The sequence below is a fragment of the Balaenoptera borealis genome, assembly GCF_965194805.1.
Source record: "Balaenoptera borealis genome assembly, chromosome: 13".
Taxonomy (NCBI): domain Eukaryota; kingdom Metazoa; phylum Chordata; class Mammalia; order Artiodactyla; family Balaenopteridae; genus Balaenoptera; species Balaenoptera borealis.
In genome coordinates, this window is record NC_138870.1 from 90,271,634 (window position 1) to 90,290,868 (window position 19,235).

Consider the following 19,235-nt stretch of genomic DNA (forward strand, 5'->3'; position numbering starts at 1 on the left):
TGCAGGAGAGGTAAACAAACAAACGAAAACCTAGGAAAGGCAGTGATGTCAAGAATCAATACCAGATGATGTGCACAGCGAGTAGCCGTGGCTCCAGTAATCTTTTTCAGATTTTCTGTTTTAATAATATTGTAATAATAGCAATAGAAACAAAGAAAAAGTCTGTCAACATTGGGTAAGGGTAGGTATGCCCCCCCCCCCGAGAAGTGGAGGGGAAATGAAATTTTTACAACCTGGTTATGCAATTGTGTACATTAACTCTGGTGTTCCCAGAGATATTTTCAGAGCAGAGATCTGCTTTTACATTGAGTTTATCTTCGACAGGAGATGGCACTGAACACCTTAGCTTTAATTTTCTCTAGTCTCTGGAGACTGTTGGTGAGTTCATGATCTGTGAAATATCAGCATTGGTATACCTTCAGGGTTCCCTCCCTAATTCTTGTATATTGCAAACAATGACATCTTAATTAATCTCTTTGCCCACTTTAGAGTTTTCTATATTGAGTTTTCCTGAAGTAAGAAGGAGCAGTAACATTACTGAGCACATATTGTGTGTTTGGTATTATTTTAGACACAGCTTAGTGCTCACAATGAGACTTTAAGGCATGTGTAATTATGCGTATTACAGTATAAGTTAATGGTTAGGTTAGAGTCAGATTCAAACCCTGGCTCAGCTGCTTACTGGCTGTGTGATCTTGGGCAAGTCATTGCTCTGATGATGATGTTGACGAGGATGATGGTACTTCATTGAGAGGCCACGTTCCAGGATGTGTCATTAGTGGACTCACTTGCGTCATGCGGTGATTGAGACCCCAGCTGATGAAGAAGAGACATGGGGACACTGGTCACGTGGATCGGCCAGAGGAGTGGATACAGTTAGCTAGAAGGAGGATAGAGTTCTTATCTTTTCTCTTCTCACTCATCTGTTCTGGTTCAAGCATCGAAGACTTAGACTCTTGCAGTGGCCTCCTACTAGGGGGACATTAAGTCCCAGTTTGCCTGGGACAATCCTGGTTTACACATATGGTCCTGGCAAAATTATTACTAACACTGCTTTTCAGTCTCAGAAATGTCCAGGTTTAGATGATAAATGATATGGTCTCCTGCTTCCCTTTCCCTCCCCACTAAAATTGTGTTTAGCAGCCCCCGATGGAGCTGCCCACAGAACTGATTTGTTTATGCCACACTCTACTCAAAAACTTTTAGAGGTTCTCAACCATCTACTGAATAGAATCCAGACTCCTTAACCCAGCCCTGAGTACAGAGGCAGGGCTTTTATGTGCACATGCCCCTTAGCATGTTACAGAGTGCTAGTTATACAGGATAGTCTCAGTAAACACATGTTGAATTAACACCTGAATGAATGTGTCCATTCACACTCAGGCTGCTTGTCAATTTCTTGAGCGTGTCATTCTTCTGCCAGCTTCAGGGACTTTGCATATGCCGTTCCTTCTGCCAGGAACACTCCTCCCTCTTTTCCCTGGGGTAGTAACACATGTCTTCTTACTCTTTAGCTGTCAGTTTAATGCTGCCTCCTCTCAGAAGCTTCCTTGACTCTCACAGATTAGGTCAGACCTTTTTTTTTTCTCTACCCTGGCTTTCTTGGTAATTATGTCTCTATTTGTGTGATTATTGAATAGCTGACTTCTGCACTAAACTCTGACCTTCCATGAAGCCAGAAACTGTCTTGTTCCCTGCTATCTCCCTACTGTATAGCTCAGTGCCTGCAACATGCTAGCGCATAAATAGTTGATAAACGGACAGCGGGATGAATGAATGTAAGTCCCCTCACAGCCTGCCCTTTCTGAGCCAGTGCAGTTCATGTCACCTGGTTAAAGCCTTCCAATAGCGTCTTGGCACACTTGGAATAGATGTGGAGTTCTTACTCTGGCCAGCAAACTTCGGGCCCTTCCTAACCTTCTGACCTCAGTTCACACTGCCCTCCCCCTTCCTTCCTCTCCTCCACCATACTGGTTTCCTGGCTCTTCCTCACACCCTCCAAGCCCACTCCCACCTTGGCCTTTGCAGTTGCCTCAACATCACCTCCTCCGAGAGGCCCTCAGCATCCCTGCCACCTAAAACAGCACCCCCATCTCTCTCTATCCCTTTCCAGGGCTTCGTTTCTTCAGAACACTCACCGTGCTCTAAGTCCTCTTGCTTATTTGTTTTTGTCTGTCTCCACCACAGAATATAAGCTCCCTGAGAGCAGGGACCTTGCCTGCCATGTTCATCACTAGATCCTCAGAGCCTGGCAAACAGTCGGCACTAAATCACTGTTTGGTGGGCGAGGGAAGGAATAAAAGCAGCGGCAGCGTGGGGCTGCTCCTTGGAGGCAGGGCAGGGACCCCTTCCTGGAACCCAGCAGCCCCTGGGGTGGGGCCTGTGGTGTCGCCATGGCAACCCACTGACCTGAGGTACCTCCTGGATAGGCCACAGCTGCCCGCCTCCTGGGCCCACTTTCCACAGCATCCTGTGTGTCACCACCATGGGGAGTCCCGGGGAGAGAGGAAAAGCAGCATCCTGGTGCATGGGGGGACGGGAGCAGGCCCCGGTGGCATGGTTCTCCTGATAACGACCAGGGCCTGGGGGAGGGGACACTGGGGTGTGCTCTGGCACCTCCAGAGGGATCTGGGGCCCTGTCCTCCCTTGGTAGCTGCGAGTGTGGCATGTCAGCTCTTTCATGTAGCATTTCTAAAGCTGCAGGTTCCTAAAATAGGCCTCAGCACAGCGCCCCAAAAGACTGTTGATATAAAGAGAATGAATAACGCCTTCTATTAAAACCCAGTGACACTTTATAAGTCAGGCGGTGTTTTCTTCAGGTATTGCATAAGTCAAAACTCCCTGTTCTCATCCAGTTCCTCAGAAACAAAGCTCATCGTGTTACTCCCCCACTGCTTAAAAATCATGGCTGGCTCCCAGCTGCCTGCAGGCTTCTTGGCCTGGTGGGTGAGGCCTTTGCAATCCGCTCCTAATGGAATCTCCCACTTGTCTCCCACCACTCTTTGGGTCACGGGTCAGTGGGCTCTTCACCTTTCTCAGAACCCATTTTGTGCCTTTGTCTGCGACGGTGGCCCTCTTCCCCGGAATGCCCTCCTTTCCTCCTTGGTCTGGCCGATGCCGACTCCTTTAAGGACCAGCTGAAATGCCTTCCCCCCACCCTCTGTGAAGCAGCCAGGCCGAGCCGGAAGCACCTTATTGTAATCTAGATGTACTCCTGGTTACCTGCTGGCTTAGCAAGGCAGGGTGCCGTGGTGACAGCCAACAGCTTTGGGGTCAGACAGACCTGTGGTGGTGACATCACCTAGCTTCTCCGAGACTTTCCTCTTCACAGATCGGAGTTGTTCAGGTCTCTGTTTCAGAGCTGCTGGAGGTGAGCAGAGGTGAAGCAGAGTGACCGGCATGGAGAGGACGCTCAATAAATGCTAAATGTCACCATTGCTGTCTGTCCCCATCATGGCTGTGAGCACCTGCTGGATAGAGACCAGGCTTTCCTCATCTTCCCACAAAGCCACGCATGCTCAGTGCCTCACCCGTATCATTTCAGTTAATCTTTGGAGAAACCTGGGAGGCAGGGCTTTAGGAAGGTTCCAGAACCATGTCAGTGTCTCATAGCTAGTGAGTAGCAGGACTGCGATTTGAAATCCAGTTGTTCTGACCCCAGGCCCCACATTCTTCCTGGCCTGCCTCTGTCTCCTCTTTCATCTTGTACTGTCTCCCCCATGGCCACTCCACATCAGCCCCCGGGCCTTCTTCCAGTTCCTTAAATAGGTCACACGTGACCCCACCTCAGAGCCTTTGCCTCTGTGGTCCCCGCTGTCAGGACTTTCGAAGGCCCTTTTTGCTCCCTCACCGCGCTCGGTCTCTGCTCAAATGCTGTTTCTTCCCAGAGGCCTTCCTGGGGAGGACCCCCCGTCCAGCATTCCCTGCTCCTTCATTCTGCTTCGCTTCATCACGGCCATCACCGCCAGCTCTGTGCCCGACACTGCTCCAGGCTCTTGGGAACTAAGTGCTGAACAAGATCCTCAAGGTTGTTAGAACTTACAGTTTTAAGAGTGGGGGACATCAATAATAAAAAAAGAATACATAAGCAACCAAGATACTTTCAGGTCCTGAGACCCTGGTCCATCAGAGATATCCTGCTCTACTATATTGGCTTCCTGTTAAATAGCTTTTGTCCATCTCTTCTGTTAGAACTTTACACTGAAGACACTTGATAACTATATATTTGCAAAATGAATGGATAGATGGATGAGAGAGAACAACTAGCCTGTGCCCAGTAGGATGCAGCAGGAAGAATAAGCATAGGCTTTGGAGACTGAAGATCTGGGTTTGAATTCTGACTTTAACACCTTTGAACTGTGTGACCTTGGCCACACCACTGCCAACAAGCCACTGCCATGTTCAGTCTTCTTATATGTAAAGTGGTGTAAATTTCTGTCTCATGAGGTAGACTGTCAAGCTCAGATCAGGTTCTCCATGTCAGTGTGCTCTGTAAACTTCAAGGATTACCTGCCTTTTGACAGCTAACTCAGTTGGCTCCTCCTGCCAGGCCAATATATGTTCATGAAGCACTGCTCTGAGTCTTGGACCGCCTTGGACGTGCCATGCCTCCGATACAGCTACTTCCTGGTTGTTTTTGCTGCTGGAAAGGGAACCAAGTCTCCTAGGAAACCCAACAACCATTTATGGCTCATTCTATGAACTTGAGAAAGTCACTTCAAATTGGGGTTTCCAAATCTCCGATACGAAGTGGGGAGGAGTGAAGATTTGCCTCTAAGGAACGTGGGTTAAACTCCTTATAAGATGAAAATCTATAAGGCATTCTGCATCCTCCTTCCTGCCCATGATCCCAGATGAGTCAGGTGAGGGGTGCCTCGCAGCCCAGGAGCCTATGCTCACAGCCGTCAGTAAATCCTGTTGGGCACTTAGAGCAAGCTTGGTCCTTACTAAAAGGTCTGATGGTTTTTATTATTATTTTTTAATCAGTCATCAATTTTATACACATCAGTGTATACATGTCAATCCCAATTGCCCAACTCAGCACACCACCATCCCCACCCCACCGCGGTTTTCCCCCCTTGGTGTCCATACATTTGTTCTCTACATCTGTGTCTCAACTTCTGCCCTGCAAACAGGTTCATCTGTACCATTTTTCTAGGTTCCACATACATGCGTTAATGTACGATATTTGTTTTTCTCTTTCTGACTTACTTCACTCCGTATGACGGTCTCTAGATCCATCCATGTCTCAACAAATGACTCAATTTCGTTCCTTTTTATGGCTGAGTAATATTCCATTGTATATATGTACCACATCTTCTTTATCCATTCGTCTGTCGATGGGCATTTAGGTTGCTTCCATGACCTGGCTATTGTAAATAGTGCTGCAATGAACATTGGGGTGCATGTGTCTTTTTGAATTACGGTTTTCTCTGGGTATATGCTCAGCAGTGGGATTGCTGGATCATATGGTAATTCTATTTTTAGTTTTTTAAGGAACCTCCATACTGTTCTCCATAGTGGCTGTATCAATTTACATTCCCACCAACAGTGCGAGAGGGTTCCCTTTCCTCCACACCCTCTCCAGCATTTGTTGTTTGTAGATTTTCTGATGATGCCCATTCTAACTGGTGTAAGGTGATACCTCATTGTAGTTTTGATTTGCGTTTCTCTAATAATTAGTGATGTTGAGCATCTTTTCATGTGCTTCTTGGCCATCGGTCAGATGGTTTTTATGGATCAAGAATGAGGCAGTTGGGAGCAGGAAGTTATCCAAGTGTGAACTAAGCTCTCCTTCTCCCATGTCCCAGAGCACAGCGCCAATACTGCCACACTGATCACAGTATTAGAACTTTTGCTTCAAGCCTCAGTTTTCATATCAGTAAATAGAGATATTAAGACATACCACATCATATTGTTCTGAGGTTTAATTCAGACCGCACGTGTGAAAACTTGCGTAGTACCTGGCACACAGTAGGAACTTACTGTTGTTTTCTGAAGAAAGTAATACATTCAACAACATGTATTTACTGCACAGTATCTGTGGGGCCAGGCACAGTGCCAGCCACTGGGGACAGGTGAATAAAGATGACAGGGTGGCTGCACTCATGAGCTGGCGGAGTAGCACCTTCCTTGCTTTCTTGATGGCAACTAGAGGGCAGAAACCAGTCTTACTCATGTTTGTATCAGACTCACTCTACTACAGCTTCTTATATCTAGACAGTATAAAATAAATTTTTGTTGAATTTTCCTTTCTTTATTTGGAAAATTGCCTTTGATGTGTTGTCCTTTTTCATGCCTTATGTGGTAAAAAAGAAAATGATTAGGAAATTCTGTAGATATGTGGATGTACCTCCTTACATGCTGTGCATTCTTTGATATCATGTGTGTCAATAAAGTAACGTCCATTGAGGCCAGACTATAGGAAAAACTTCATACCAGGCACTATTGGAGAGTCAAAAGAAATAGAATAAGATGGACAGCATTCTTAAGATGTTTATATTTTGAACTGAAGAGCCTGTTATGTATAACAAAGGCTTGCAAAGAAATATGTAAGTGAATTTAGCAAAAATTGTAATATGTAAATTGAGTTTTAGCAAAAGTTGTAATGCAAGGCAGACTGTGATCAGTGCTGCAATATTGGCACCGTGTTTTGGAAACCATATGGGACACAGGATAAGGAGAGCTCAGGATACCCTTGGAGAGAGCGTTGTGGTTATGACCTGAGATTGAATGCTTGTCCTAACCCTACCTCTTATTAGCTGGGTGACTTTGGACAAGTCACCTAATCTTTCTGAGTCTTAGTTTTCTCATCTCTAAAATGTGCATATTAATAGAACCTACCTTATAGAGCTGCTATGAGGATTAAGTATGATGGTGTATGGAATGCATTTGCATAATGCTTATAAGGGCTCAGTATATGGTGGCCTTTATTAAGTCACTTAATGTACAAATGAGTAAGATAGATGAACACAGTGCTTTATTAAAAATTCAATATACCTGTCATTCTGGTTGAGTAATTCTTGATCTTTGCAAGACAAAAATCCATTATTAGTAGTTTTAAAGTACATAAAGTTTACTTCAGGTGACCTAAATAGAGGCCTTCCAGTCCTGTGGAGCAACCTAACTTATGGGACACGAGTTTCAGATGCCACTGTTGAGGGTCCCCCTAGGGAAGAAGACAAACGTCAAAGGGCTCCAAGGCCCATGGCCTGTATAGATATTTCAGAGTGTTGCATCCATGCAGTCTGGAATGCAAGACCTTTGAATGCACTGGAAACCCCCATGTCCAGAGCAACACATGTGATGGTTCTGCTATATTTGGCACTGCTCAGACCCCATCTGAACTCTCAGAGCTCATCCTGAGTGCGACATGTTCAAACAGACATAGAAGACAGCCAGAAATAGATGAACAGGATGGCAAAGAAGTGGGAACAATTTCTCCCAAGAAAGAGCTGAAACAAGTGGAGTACTTTGACTAGAATAATGGAGACAGGGACTTCCCTGGCAGTCCAGTGATTGGGACTTTGCCTTCCGATTCAGGGGGTGTGGGTTCGATCCCTGGTCGGGGAGCTAGGATCCCACATGCCTCGGGGCCAAGGGACCAAAACATAAAGCAGAAACAGTGTTGTGACAAATTCAGTAAAGACTTTAAAAATGGTCCACATCAAGGGCTTCCCTGGTGGCGCAGTGGTTAAGAATCCGCCTGCCAATGCAGGGGACACGGGTTCGAGCCCTAGTCCGGGAAGATCCCACATGCCGCAGAGCAGCTAAGCCCGTGCGCCACAACTACTGAGCCTGCGCTCTAGAGCCTGTGAGCCACACCTACTGAGCCCTTCTGCCACAACTACTGAAGCCCGCGCACCTAGAGCCCGTGCTCCACCACAAGAGAAGCCACCGCAATGAGAAGCCCGTGCACAGCAACGGAGAGTAGCCCCCGCTCGCCGCAGCTAGAGAAAGCCCGCACGCAGCAACGAAGACCCAACGCAGCCAAAAATAAATAAATTAAATAAATAAATAAAAAGGAAAAAGAAAGGAAAATGGAGACATGGTGGCTTCTCCCTATATCTGCCGTCTGCAGCAGAGACCAAACTTACTCTGTGTTGCTCATGGGAGCAGAGCTGGGTAGCGGAGTGGCTACAGGCATAAGCCATGAGTCAGAGAGCCCTAAGTGGGGGCAGTGGGTGGGGGAAGGGAGTACTTGGTGGGATTTCTTCTCTCTACCCTCTTTCCCTTCGGTAACCTTGCTTTCATCTCTCTCCAGGGTTGAGGCTGGGCAGTGTGGGGAGAGGTACAGCCATCAGCAAAATTCTTTGACTTGAACTCTCGTGGGTGGGTGTTGCCTCTCTTGGCCCACATGGTGCTCAGAGCCACCTCCTCTCTGGGATGTTGCCATGAGTTCTTCAGAGAGTGTGCCCCACCAATCACTGGGAATTCTCACCTGCAACAGTAGGCCCTTCCAGGACTCCAGCGATAACAGGCCTGATCCTGGCACAGGCAGATGGGTGAGAGCGAGAGTGTTGCCTTAGTTCCCTGTTTCTGATGAAAGAGGGTGGTGGTGTATGTGTGAATGTTGTGTGCCTACATGCACGTGAGAGTGTGAAGGTGTGCATACCTAGCTGGGAAGACTAGGGACTGGCCCAGAACAATAGAAATTGCTTTTGGTGGTGTGCTTTGGTGGAGGAAGGGGCCGCAGATTTCAGGGAACGCCATCCAACATCAGCCGTAGCTGTTGCCAGGGAAAACGTGCCAGGACTTGAAAGGGTTAGAAGATCTGAGTAGAGACATTCTAGAGAGTTCTGAAAAGAATTCCAGAGATTTGCATCCAGATGTGGTTTTGCATAAGATGTGATGAGAAACACCCATCCTGTGCCATCACAGCTTTGAAAACATTACAGGCCATTTGTTTCTATGTTGTGCATTTGGAATCTGGAAGGGGGTAGCGTTTTAATGTTTTGAATCTCTCTGCAGCTCAGTGTTTCCTTAGAAATACCAGATTTCCATATACTCTTTAACAAGCTGGCTCCTGTTCCTCCCCTGATATTTCTCTCCTACTTATTTACAATTTTGGAAGCAGCTTTTAAAAGAGCAGTTTGTTGGGACATAAAATACAAACCAAAACCCTAACATTTCTCCCTGCTGTTGACGTTTGCTTTCCCCTCACTACACAGCTTACTCGCCAGCGTGCGCATGGCTTCCTTTTACAATATGTTACTAAGAGCCAAGGAAAAGTAATGATCTTTTCCTTGGCTCTTTGAATTACGAGGCGTCACATTGCTCGATTAAGCTTCAGTTGCTCTCTAGGGAAACTGGAGATGAAAATCCTTACTTCAGAGAATTGTCCAAATTCAATGAGATAACATATGTAAAGGGCCTGGCATGTTAAAATAGGGATTCAGTAAATGCTAGCTCCCATATTATAAAGAAGCGGGAGACAGCACTGTTCAAAAAGCACACATCCATAGGTATAGTCAGTTCTGCTGTAATACCACATATGCATTCCCCCAAATCGCCGTCATTCTACAAAATTGCACAATAAAAAGTACAGAGATCACTGGAATAATAAGCTAGGGGCACAACACTCAAAAACTTTGTCAGTGATGCATGGGAAAAGAGATAGGAACCTAATAGGATAGCACAGTTTTACACTTGTTAAATGGTTAAGAGGCACATAAATACAGTAAATATGGCATTTCACCTTGGACTTGAAGTTGCTTTTGAAGCTCTACGAGTCCTTAATAGTCTTTTTTTTATAATACATTTTTTTTTTTTTTTAAAGGATGATAATTTTGAGAAACAGTGACCCCAGGGCAAGTTTAGGCAGTTCACATTCTATTGTATGATGGGTGGGGGACAACATTTAGTGCCATGTCAAATGAGTTTCTTAAATTTTTATTTATTTATTTATTTATTTATTTATTTATTTAATTTATGGCTGTGTTGGGTCTTCGTTTCTGTGCGAGGGCTTTCTCTAGTTGCGGCAAGTGGGGGCCCCTCTTCATCGCGGTGCGTGGGCCTCTCACTATCGCAGCCTCTCTTGTTGCGGAGCACAGGCTCCAGACACGCAGGCTCAGCAATTGTGGCTCACGGGCCCAGTTGCTCCGTGGCATGTGGGATCTTCCCAGACCGGGGCTCGAACCCGTGTCCCCTGCATTGGCAGGCAGATTCTCAACCACTGCGCCACCAGGAAAGCCCTATAATACATTTTTAAAAATTAATTTAATTTAACTTATTTATTTTTGGCTGTGTTGGGTCTTTGTTGCTGCACACGGGCTTTCTCTAGTTGCAGCGAGCGGGGGCTACACTTCGTTGCGGTGCGCAGGCTTCTCATTGTGGTGGCTTCTCTTGTTGCAGAGCGTGGGCTCTAGGTGCGTGGGCTTCCGTAGTTGTGGCACGCAGGCTCAGTAGTTGTGGCTCGTGGGCTCCAGAGCGCAGGCTCAGTAGTTGTGGCGCACGGGCTTAGTTGCTCCGCGGCATGTGGGATCTTCCCGGACCAGGGCTCGAACCCGTGTCCCCTGCATTAGCAGGCGGATTCTTAACCAGTGCACCACCAGGGAAGCCCTGAAGTTTGCTTTTGGAAGTGGACTTCGGAAGGGCTGCAGCTTGTGTGTTATTGTGAAATGTTAGAACGTGGGTTATCTGGGCAGGTGTGGCTCACAACCCACACTGTAAACTCAAGTAGCTGGTAGATGTTTGAGGTGTGAGCACGTGTGCATTTTTGCATATTCCTACAGGGCTTAGTTCAGCTAGGTGCACTTTTCTGCATTCATTCGATGTTTTTTAAGGAAGAAATCAAGCATAAGCAAACAGAAAGTTTGTGCTAGGCACAAATTGTTCCCTAATGTATCACTTGCATTGAATGCATTTGTGTTTTCAAAACAAGCAGTATAGCAGAAATGATGTGCTTAGCTGATGCTGTTGAATAAATGAATGAATAGTGGGTGGTCTAGATCAGTGATCTCCAACCTTTTCGGCACCAGGGACCGGTTTTGTGGAAGACAGTTTTTCCACTGATGGCGGTGGCGGGGGTGGTGAGGGCTGGTTTCGGGATGATTCAAGCGCATTACATTTATTGTGCACTTTATTTCTATTATTATTACATTGTAATATATAATGAAATAATTATACAACTCACCATAATGCTGACAGGAGGCGGAGCTCAGGCCGTAATGTGAGGGATGGGGAGAAGCTGTAAATACAGATGAAGCTTCACTCGCTTGCCCGCCTCTCACCTCCTGCTGTGCGGCCCAGTTCCTAACAGGCCATGGATCGGTACTGGTCCGTCGGCCCAGGGGTTGGGGACCCCTGGTCTAGATGATAGAATAAGCATTATGCTGCATTGTGGAAAGTACATTTGTAGCCTTTGGAATTGGATTTTAAAAAAACCATGGTCTTCTGGATTTCAAAAGTAATGGATAACTATTACAGAGCTTTTGATGCCTCCTCCTGCAGTGACCTTCAGTCTGTGCTTGGAAGAGCCCCTTCAGGGGTCGCTGGCAAAGGGAGGGGAGCTGTAAGGTTCCCTGCCCTCCTCCTCTTCAACCAGAGCCCTCAGGGTTGTATCTGCTTTTCTTTTTTGTTTTCTTTTGAAGAAAGGGTTCTGCTGCTAATTTACAAGTCTCCAAACCACCACTAGTGATTCAGTTGACCAAATTTTGTTTTACAAACTAGTTCTCAGGAATGTGTCTTTTTTTGAAGAAACATAATCCTCAGTTGGTACTATTGGGCTATGAATACTCCAGAATTAGTAGAATTTGACCAAGAAATACTCAAGTGGGGCTTCAAATTACCATTTTGCCTCCAAACTACTCAGCCAAGTCTCATCAGCAACGGTGCATGTGGGACTTCCTGTCAAATCCAATTCCAGTCTGGGCAGATCTCAGATGAAAGTTGATGGGCATTTAAATCTAGCGCATTGATGATGTTCTCTTCTCTTCACAGACACCAACAACATGATTTTCTTTCTTTTCATTTTTAGAGAGCTGGATTGAAAGATGTCTCAACGAAAGTGAAAACAAACGTTATTCTAGCCACACATCTCTGGGGAATGTTTCTAATGATGAAAGTAAGTGCTTGAAACTCATTCTTCCACGGTGTCCTGGATGCGGACTGTGTCCTGATGAGGAATGGTGCTTCTAGAATGCTAGACTGGGGCAAGTTACCTGAAACAAGAGGCTCTCCAGCCATTTATGAAATACCCCAGGCCCTCCCTGTAATATCCTGCAGTAAGGAGTGCAATGCAGTCAGGTGAATGTGGAAACTGAGGCCACGGCACAAACTTGCTGTTTACACATTTTTATTGTCTGAGTCCCTAAAGACCCCATCTCAGTGATGCTCCAGTGGGAAAATGTGGACCTTGAATGGGAAAGGCCATTCCATGTAGATGTGGGTTTAAAGTGTGTCATGGGACCGTTGTTTTAGAGTCGTGAATGTCCTTGGTGTTTGAAAGTAACCATTTCTCCTGGATCTTGGGCTAGAGAATTGGTATTAATGGACAGATACAAACTGCTCTGTTTACACCTTTCCCTGTGTTATGTCAGACTGGGGCTGTGGGTGCCTTATATTAAGAGCAGAAGACTACTTGGGACTTGTATTTGTTCCTAAAGCACTGCAAAAAGGGGACAGCTTATTATAAAAGTCATTTCCAGCAGGGACAGAGTGTCTCTCTTGGTTGGTAAAGAGCATCTCCTTAGTTCAATTTTCTCGAAGATTCAGGGAATCTTCATGGAAGATTTAGCCATACTGTTGTATGTCACAGTAGTTTTTCTTTTTCATTGCTGCATAGTACTCCACTGTATGCATATATCACAACATATATATCAATCTAAACGTTGATGGATATTTAAATTGTTTCAAGTTTTTTACTGTTTCTTAAGCATCTCTGAACATTCTTTTATTAAGTGTATTTTATTGTGGTGGAATATACCTAACATAAAATGTATCATTTTAACCGTGTTAAGTATATAATTCAGTGGCATTCAGTACATTCCCCTTGTTTTGCAACCATCACCACCATCCACCTCCAGAACTTTTTATATCTCCCAGACTAAAATTCTGTACCCATTAAACAATAACTCTCCATCCCCCTTTCCCCCTAGTCCCTAGCAACTACTCTTCTACTTTCTGCCTCTATGAATTTGACTACTGTAAGAATCTCATTTAAGTGGAATCACATAGTATTTGTCCTTTTGTGACTGGCTAATTTCATTTAGCTTAATGTCTTCAGGGTTCATCCATGTTGTAGCATGTATCAGAATTTCCTTCCTTTTTAAGGTTGAGTGACACTCGCTTGTATGTATATACCACATTTTGTTTATCTGTTCATCCACTGATGGACATTTGGACTGTTTCTACCTTTTGGCTATTGTGAATAATGCTGCTATAAACATGGGTATACAAATACCTGGCCGATATCTGCTTTCAGTTCTTTTGGATATATAACCAGACGTGGAATTGCTGGATCATGTGGTAATTCTGTGTTTACTATTTTGAGGAACTGCCATATTTTCATGGTGGCTGCATCATTTTACATTCTCACCAATAATGTGCTAGAGTTCCAATTTCTCGACATCCTTGCCAATACTTGTTATTTTCTATTTTTCTGGGGGGTTTTTTGTAATAGTCATTCCAGTGTATAAGGTAGTATCTAATTGTGGTTTTGATTTGTATTTCCCTAATGATTAGTGATGTTGAGCATCTTTTCATGTGCTTATTGACCATTTGTATATACACTTTGGAGAAATGCCTATTCAAGTCTTTTGACCATCTGTTAATCAGATTGTTTATTTTTGTTGTTGTTGAATTGTAGGAATTTCCCTAATGATTAGTGATGTTGAACATCTTTTCATGTGCTTACTGATTATTTGTATATATTCTTTGTAGAAATGTCTATTCAAGTCTTCTGACTGCTTTTAAATCAGATTGTTTACTTTTTTGTTGGTAAATTGTAGTTCTTTATATATTTTGCATATTAACCCCTTATCAGATATATGTTGTGCAAATATTTTTCTCTCATTCTTTGGGTTGCCTTTTACTCTGTTGATTGTGTTCTTTGATGCACAGAAGTTTTCAATTTTGATGTGGTCTAATTTATTTATTTTTTCTTTTGTTGCCTGTGCTTTGGTGTCATATCCAAGAAATCATTGCCAAATCCGATGTCATGAAGGTTTTACTCTATGTTTTCTTTCAGAAGTTTTATAGTTTTAGCTCTTATGTTTAGGTCTTTGATCCATTTTGAGTTAATTTTTATATATGGTATAAGGTAAGGATTCACATTCATTCTTTCGTTTGTGGATATCCATTTTTCCCAACACCATTTGTTGAAAAGACTGTGCTTTCCGCATTGAATGTTGACACCCTTGTCAAAAGTCATTTGACCATGTATGTATCTGGACTCTCTATTCTGTTCATTGGTCTATATGTCTGTCTCTATGCCAGTACCACACTGTTCTAATTACTGTAGCTTTGTACTAAGTTTTGAAATCAGGAAATGTGAGATCTTTAATGTTGTTCTTTTTCAAGATTGTTTTGGCTATTCGGAGTCCCTTGAGATTCCATATGAATTTTAGGATGGATTTTTCTATTTCTGCAAAAATGTGTTGTTAGGATTTTTATAGGGATTGCATCGAATCTATAGATCTCTTTGGATAGTATTGACATCTTAACAATATTAAGTCTTCCAGTCCATAAACACAGGATGTCTTCACATTTACTGATGTCTTCTTTAATTCTTTCAGCAATGTTTTATAGTTTCAGTGTACAAGCCTTTTGCTTCCTTGGTTAAGTTTATTTCTAAGTATTTTATTCTTTTTGGTGCTATTGTAAATAGAATTGCTTTCTTTCTTTTTTTAAATATTTATTTATTTGGCTGTGTCGGGTCTTTGTTGTGGCACGCTGGCTCTTCATTGCAGCGCGCAGGCTTCTCTCTAGTTGTGGAGTGCGGGTTTTCTCTTCTCTAGTTGTGGCACAGGCTCCAGAGCATGTAGGCTCTGTAGTTTGTGGCACATGGGCTCTCTAGTTGAGGCGCGTGAGCTCAGTAGTTGTGGCACTTGGGCTTTGTTGCCCCCCGGCATGTGGGATCTTAGTTCCCCGACCAAGGATCGAACCCGCATCCCCTGCATTGGAAGGCGGATTCTTTACCACTGGACCACCAGGGAAGTCCCTAGAGTTGTTTTCTTAATTTCCTTTTTGGATTGTTCATTGGTAGTGCAGAAAAATGCAGCCGACTTTGTATGTTGATTCTGTATCTTGCAACTTTGCTCAATTCATTATTAGTTCTAGCAGTGTGTGTGTGTGTTCTTCTTCTGGTAGTATGTTGAATAGAAGTGGCAAAAGTGTTCCTCATCTTAGAGGAAAAGCTTGTAGTCTTTCCACTGAGTATGATGTTTGCTGTGGGTTTTTCATATAGGCTTTACTCTGTTAAAATAGTTTTCTTCTCTTCCTATTTTGTTGAGTATTTTTATCATGAAAAGATTTTGAATTTTATCAAATGCTCTTTCTGCATCAATTGAGATGATCATGTGGTTGTTCTGTTAATGTGGTTTATTATATGAATTGCTTTTTGTATGTTGAACTATCCTAGCATTCAAGTAATAATCCCACTTGGTCATAGTGTATAATCCTTTTAATACACTGTTGAATTATGTTAACTAGCATTTTCTTGGGGATTTTTGCATCACTGTACATAAAGGATATTGATCTGTAGTTTTCTTATAGTGTCTTCATCTGGCTTTGGTATCAGGGTAATGCTGGGCTTGTAGGATGAGTTTGGAAGTGTTCACTCCTCTTCCATTTTTTGGAAGAGTTTGAGAAGGATTGGTAGTCTGAATATTCTTGTGGACATCCTCTTTTATGAACTACCTGTTCGGGATTTTACTTGTCAGGTTTTGTTGCTGTTGTTGTTGTTTGTTGTTGTTTTTTGATTGTGCTATTTGTCTTCCCCTTAATGATTTGTAAGAGTTGTTTTTATATTTTGAATAGGAGATATTTGTCAGATAAAAGTGTTGAAGTTTGTGGTCTGCCTTTTTATTCTTTTAGTGGTATCTTTTGATGAACAGAAGTTCTTACTTCTAATAAAACCCAGTTTATCAGTGTTTTTCTTTTATAGTTAGTGCTTTTGTGTCATATTCAGAAATTTTTGCCTACCTAAGGTCATGAAGCTTTTCTTCATGTTACTATCTAGAAGTTTTATTATTTTACCTTTTACTTTTCTATCAACAGACATCTGGAATTTTTATAAATGGTGTGAGGGAGGAGTCAAAATTCTTTTTTTATTTTTAATTTTGACTGATAGAGCACCATTTTTTCTGAAAAGAATGTTCTTTACCCACTGGTCATAAATCAGGAGATCATATACATGTGGATCTATGTCTTGATCTTTATTCTGAATCACTGGTCTGCTTGTCTGTTTTAGAGCCAGTACAATAGTCTTTATTACTGTACCTTTTATGGTACATTGTAATACATGGTGACATAAGACCTCTTTTTCAAGATGGTTTTGGTTAAGTTCTTAATATTTCTATATAGATTTTAGAATCAGCTTATCTATTTTCACATGCACAAAAAAAATCTAGGATTTTGATTGGGATTACATTGTATCCACAGTTAATTTCAGAAGAATAACATCTTGCCGACATCAAATTTCTAATCTGTGTATGTGCTTTAAACCTCCATGTGTTAGATGGCCTTTAGTTTCTCTCAACAGTGTTTTGTAGATTTCAGTGTAGAGATTTTGTACATCTTTCATTAGATTTATTCCTAGATAATTGATATTTTTCAGTACTATTGTAAGTAGTATTATTTTTAAATGTTTTCTAATTGTCAGTTGCTAGTATATGAAAATGCAATTTATTTTTTAGATAATGACTGTAACCAGGCACTTTGCTAAATTTGCTTATTATTTATGAGTTTACTATGAACATAATCATGTCACCGGATAATGATAGTTTTGCATTTTCTTTTATAGTCTTCAAATTTTTATTTCTTTTCTGTACCTTAGTGCACCTGCTGGGACCTCTACTGCAACGTTGAGTTGAAGTGGTGATAGCAGACATTATTGCCTTGTTCCTTACCTAGGGGAAAACATTTAATGTTTCACCACTAAGCTTGTTGGTTGTTATGAAGTTCTTGTAGGTATCATTATTGAATCCCTGGTTTGCTGAGAGACTTTTCTTGAATGGGTGTTGAACTTTATCAAATGGTTTACTGAGCTGAACATATGAGCTGATCATATGTTTTTCTCCTTTATTCTGTTAATGTCATGAATTACATTGATTAAATTTTTGAATGTTAAACCAACCTTGCATTCCTAGAAGACACTGCACTTGGTCAAAAGTTTAATTTTTGTATTTTTCTAGGTTAGATTGACTACTATTTTGTTAAGAATTTTGACATCTCTGTTTATGAGATTTATTGACCAATGATTTTCCTTTTATCCTCGTCAGGTTTTGGCATCAAGATTATACAGTCCTTATAAAAAGATGTGGAAACTTTCTTTTTTTTCTGCTCTTTTGAAAAGTTTGTGTAAGATTGGCTTCATTTATTTCTTAAATATTAGGAAAAACTTAACACTGAAGTCATCTGGGTTTGGAGTTTTCCTTGAGGGAAAGTTTTTAATGATGGATTCAGTTTTTAAAATAGCAATAGAATTATTCATATTTTTCTATTTCTTGTTTTGTTACTTTAAGCAAATTGTTATTTTTAAGGAATTCATTTCATCTAAATTTTCAAATTTATTTACATGATATTGTTTAAATTTTCCTTTTATTACTTTTTGTCATGTTTTTAGCATCTACAATATTGTCCTCCTTTCATTTCTGATATGTTTTCTCTATTTTTCTTGATCAGTTTTGCCAGAGTTTATCAACTGTATTAGTCTTTGCAGGTATCCAACTTTTGGCTTTTTTTTTTCTCAATTTACATCTTTTAAAAATTTCATTTACTTTTGCTCTTTTCTCTAGTTTTTCCTTCCTTATACTTTCTTTGAGTTTAATTTTTTGTCTTTTTCTATTGTGAGATAGACATCTAGATCATTGATTTTCAACCTTTTCTAAGATAGACATTTAAAGTTATAAAATTTCCTCTAAGTACTACTTAACTGTATCACATAATTCTTCTGGTGTCATACTTTCATTACCATACAGTCAAACTTACTTTCTAATTCCTACTGTGATTTCTTATTTTACCCATGATTCATTTAGAAATCTATTGCTTAATTTCTAAAAACTTGGGGATTTCCTAGTTGCCTTTCTGTTACTGATTTCTATTATAATCCACTGTGGTCAGAGAACATATTCTGTATGACTTCAATATTTAAAATTAGTGAGACTTGCTTTTTTGTCCAAACATATGGTCTATTTGGCAAATGCACATGTATGCTTGTAAAGAATGTGTATTCTGCTGTTTTTGGATGGAATGTTCTGTAACTATCAATTAGGTCAGGTTGGTTAATCATGTTATTCAGATGTGCCATATCCTTATGGATTTTGTTGTTGTCTATAAGGTACTGAAAGAGGTGCTGTATTGTGGTTATCTACCTCCTCAGTTTTGTTAATTCCTGCTTTACGTGTTTTGAAGTGTTCATTCCTTAGAAATTTAGTATTGTTGTATCCTCTTGTTGAAATGATCCTTTTTATCATTATTAGATGTCCCTCCTTATTTCTAGTAATACTTTTTGCCTTCAAGTCTATTTTGTCTGATATTAATATAACTACACCAGCTTTCTTTTTTATTGGGGTTGTTACGGTGTATCTTTGTCTTTTAATTTTCACCCTTTCTGAATTCAATATTAAGATTTTTTATATAGTTTTAAAAAGCCAGTCAGATAATCTTTATCTTTAATTGGAATATTTAGATCATTTAAATTTAATATAATTACTTACATTGTTGGGCTTAAATCAACAAACTTGGTACTGTATTTAATTTTTATTTCTCCCATCTGACTTTATTTCTTTATTCCTCCCTTGTTCCCTTTTTGGGAAGGATTAATGTAGTTAAATATTTTTAATGTTTTTCTCTGCTAGCTTTCCAATTAGATATTCTTTTAGAGTGTTTCTCTCGGGGATTACACTATGTACCCTTCCTTTCATGTCTGCCTCACGTTAATCCTTCCCCCACTTCAAATACAGTGCACGAACACTGTCATAGTTTAACCTCATTTACCACTTTCCCACCCTCTGTGCCATTGCTTTAATGTATCTTACATCTACATATGTTATAAGCCCTATAAGACATTATTA

General features: G+C 41.5%; 1 protein-coding gene across 4 annotated transcripts in view; it reads left to right on the forward strand.

The window, feature by feature from the left end:
• RFX4 (regulatory factor X4) overlaps window positions 1-19,235 on the forward strand; it is a 167,138-nt gene that overhangs the window by 15,704 nt on the left and 132,199 nt on the right. For all 4 annotated transcript variants that reach the window (XM_082349885.1, XM_082349886.1, XM_082349887.1 and 1 more), the window contains exon 2: window positions 11,978-12,064. In XM_082349885.1, the coding sequence (XP_082206011.1) occupies window positions 11,978-12,064 (87 nt within the window). The remainder of the gene's footprint in view (window positions 1-11,977; window positions 12,065-19,235) is intronic.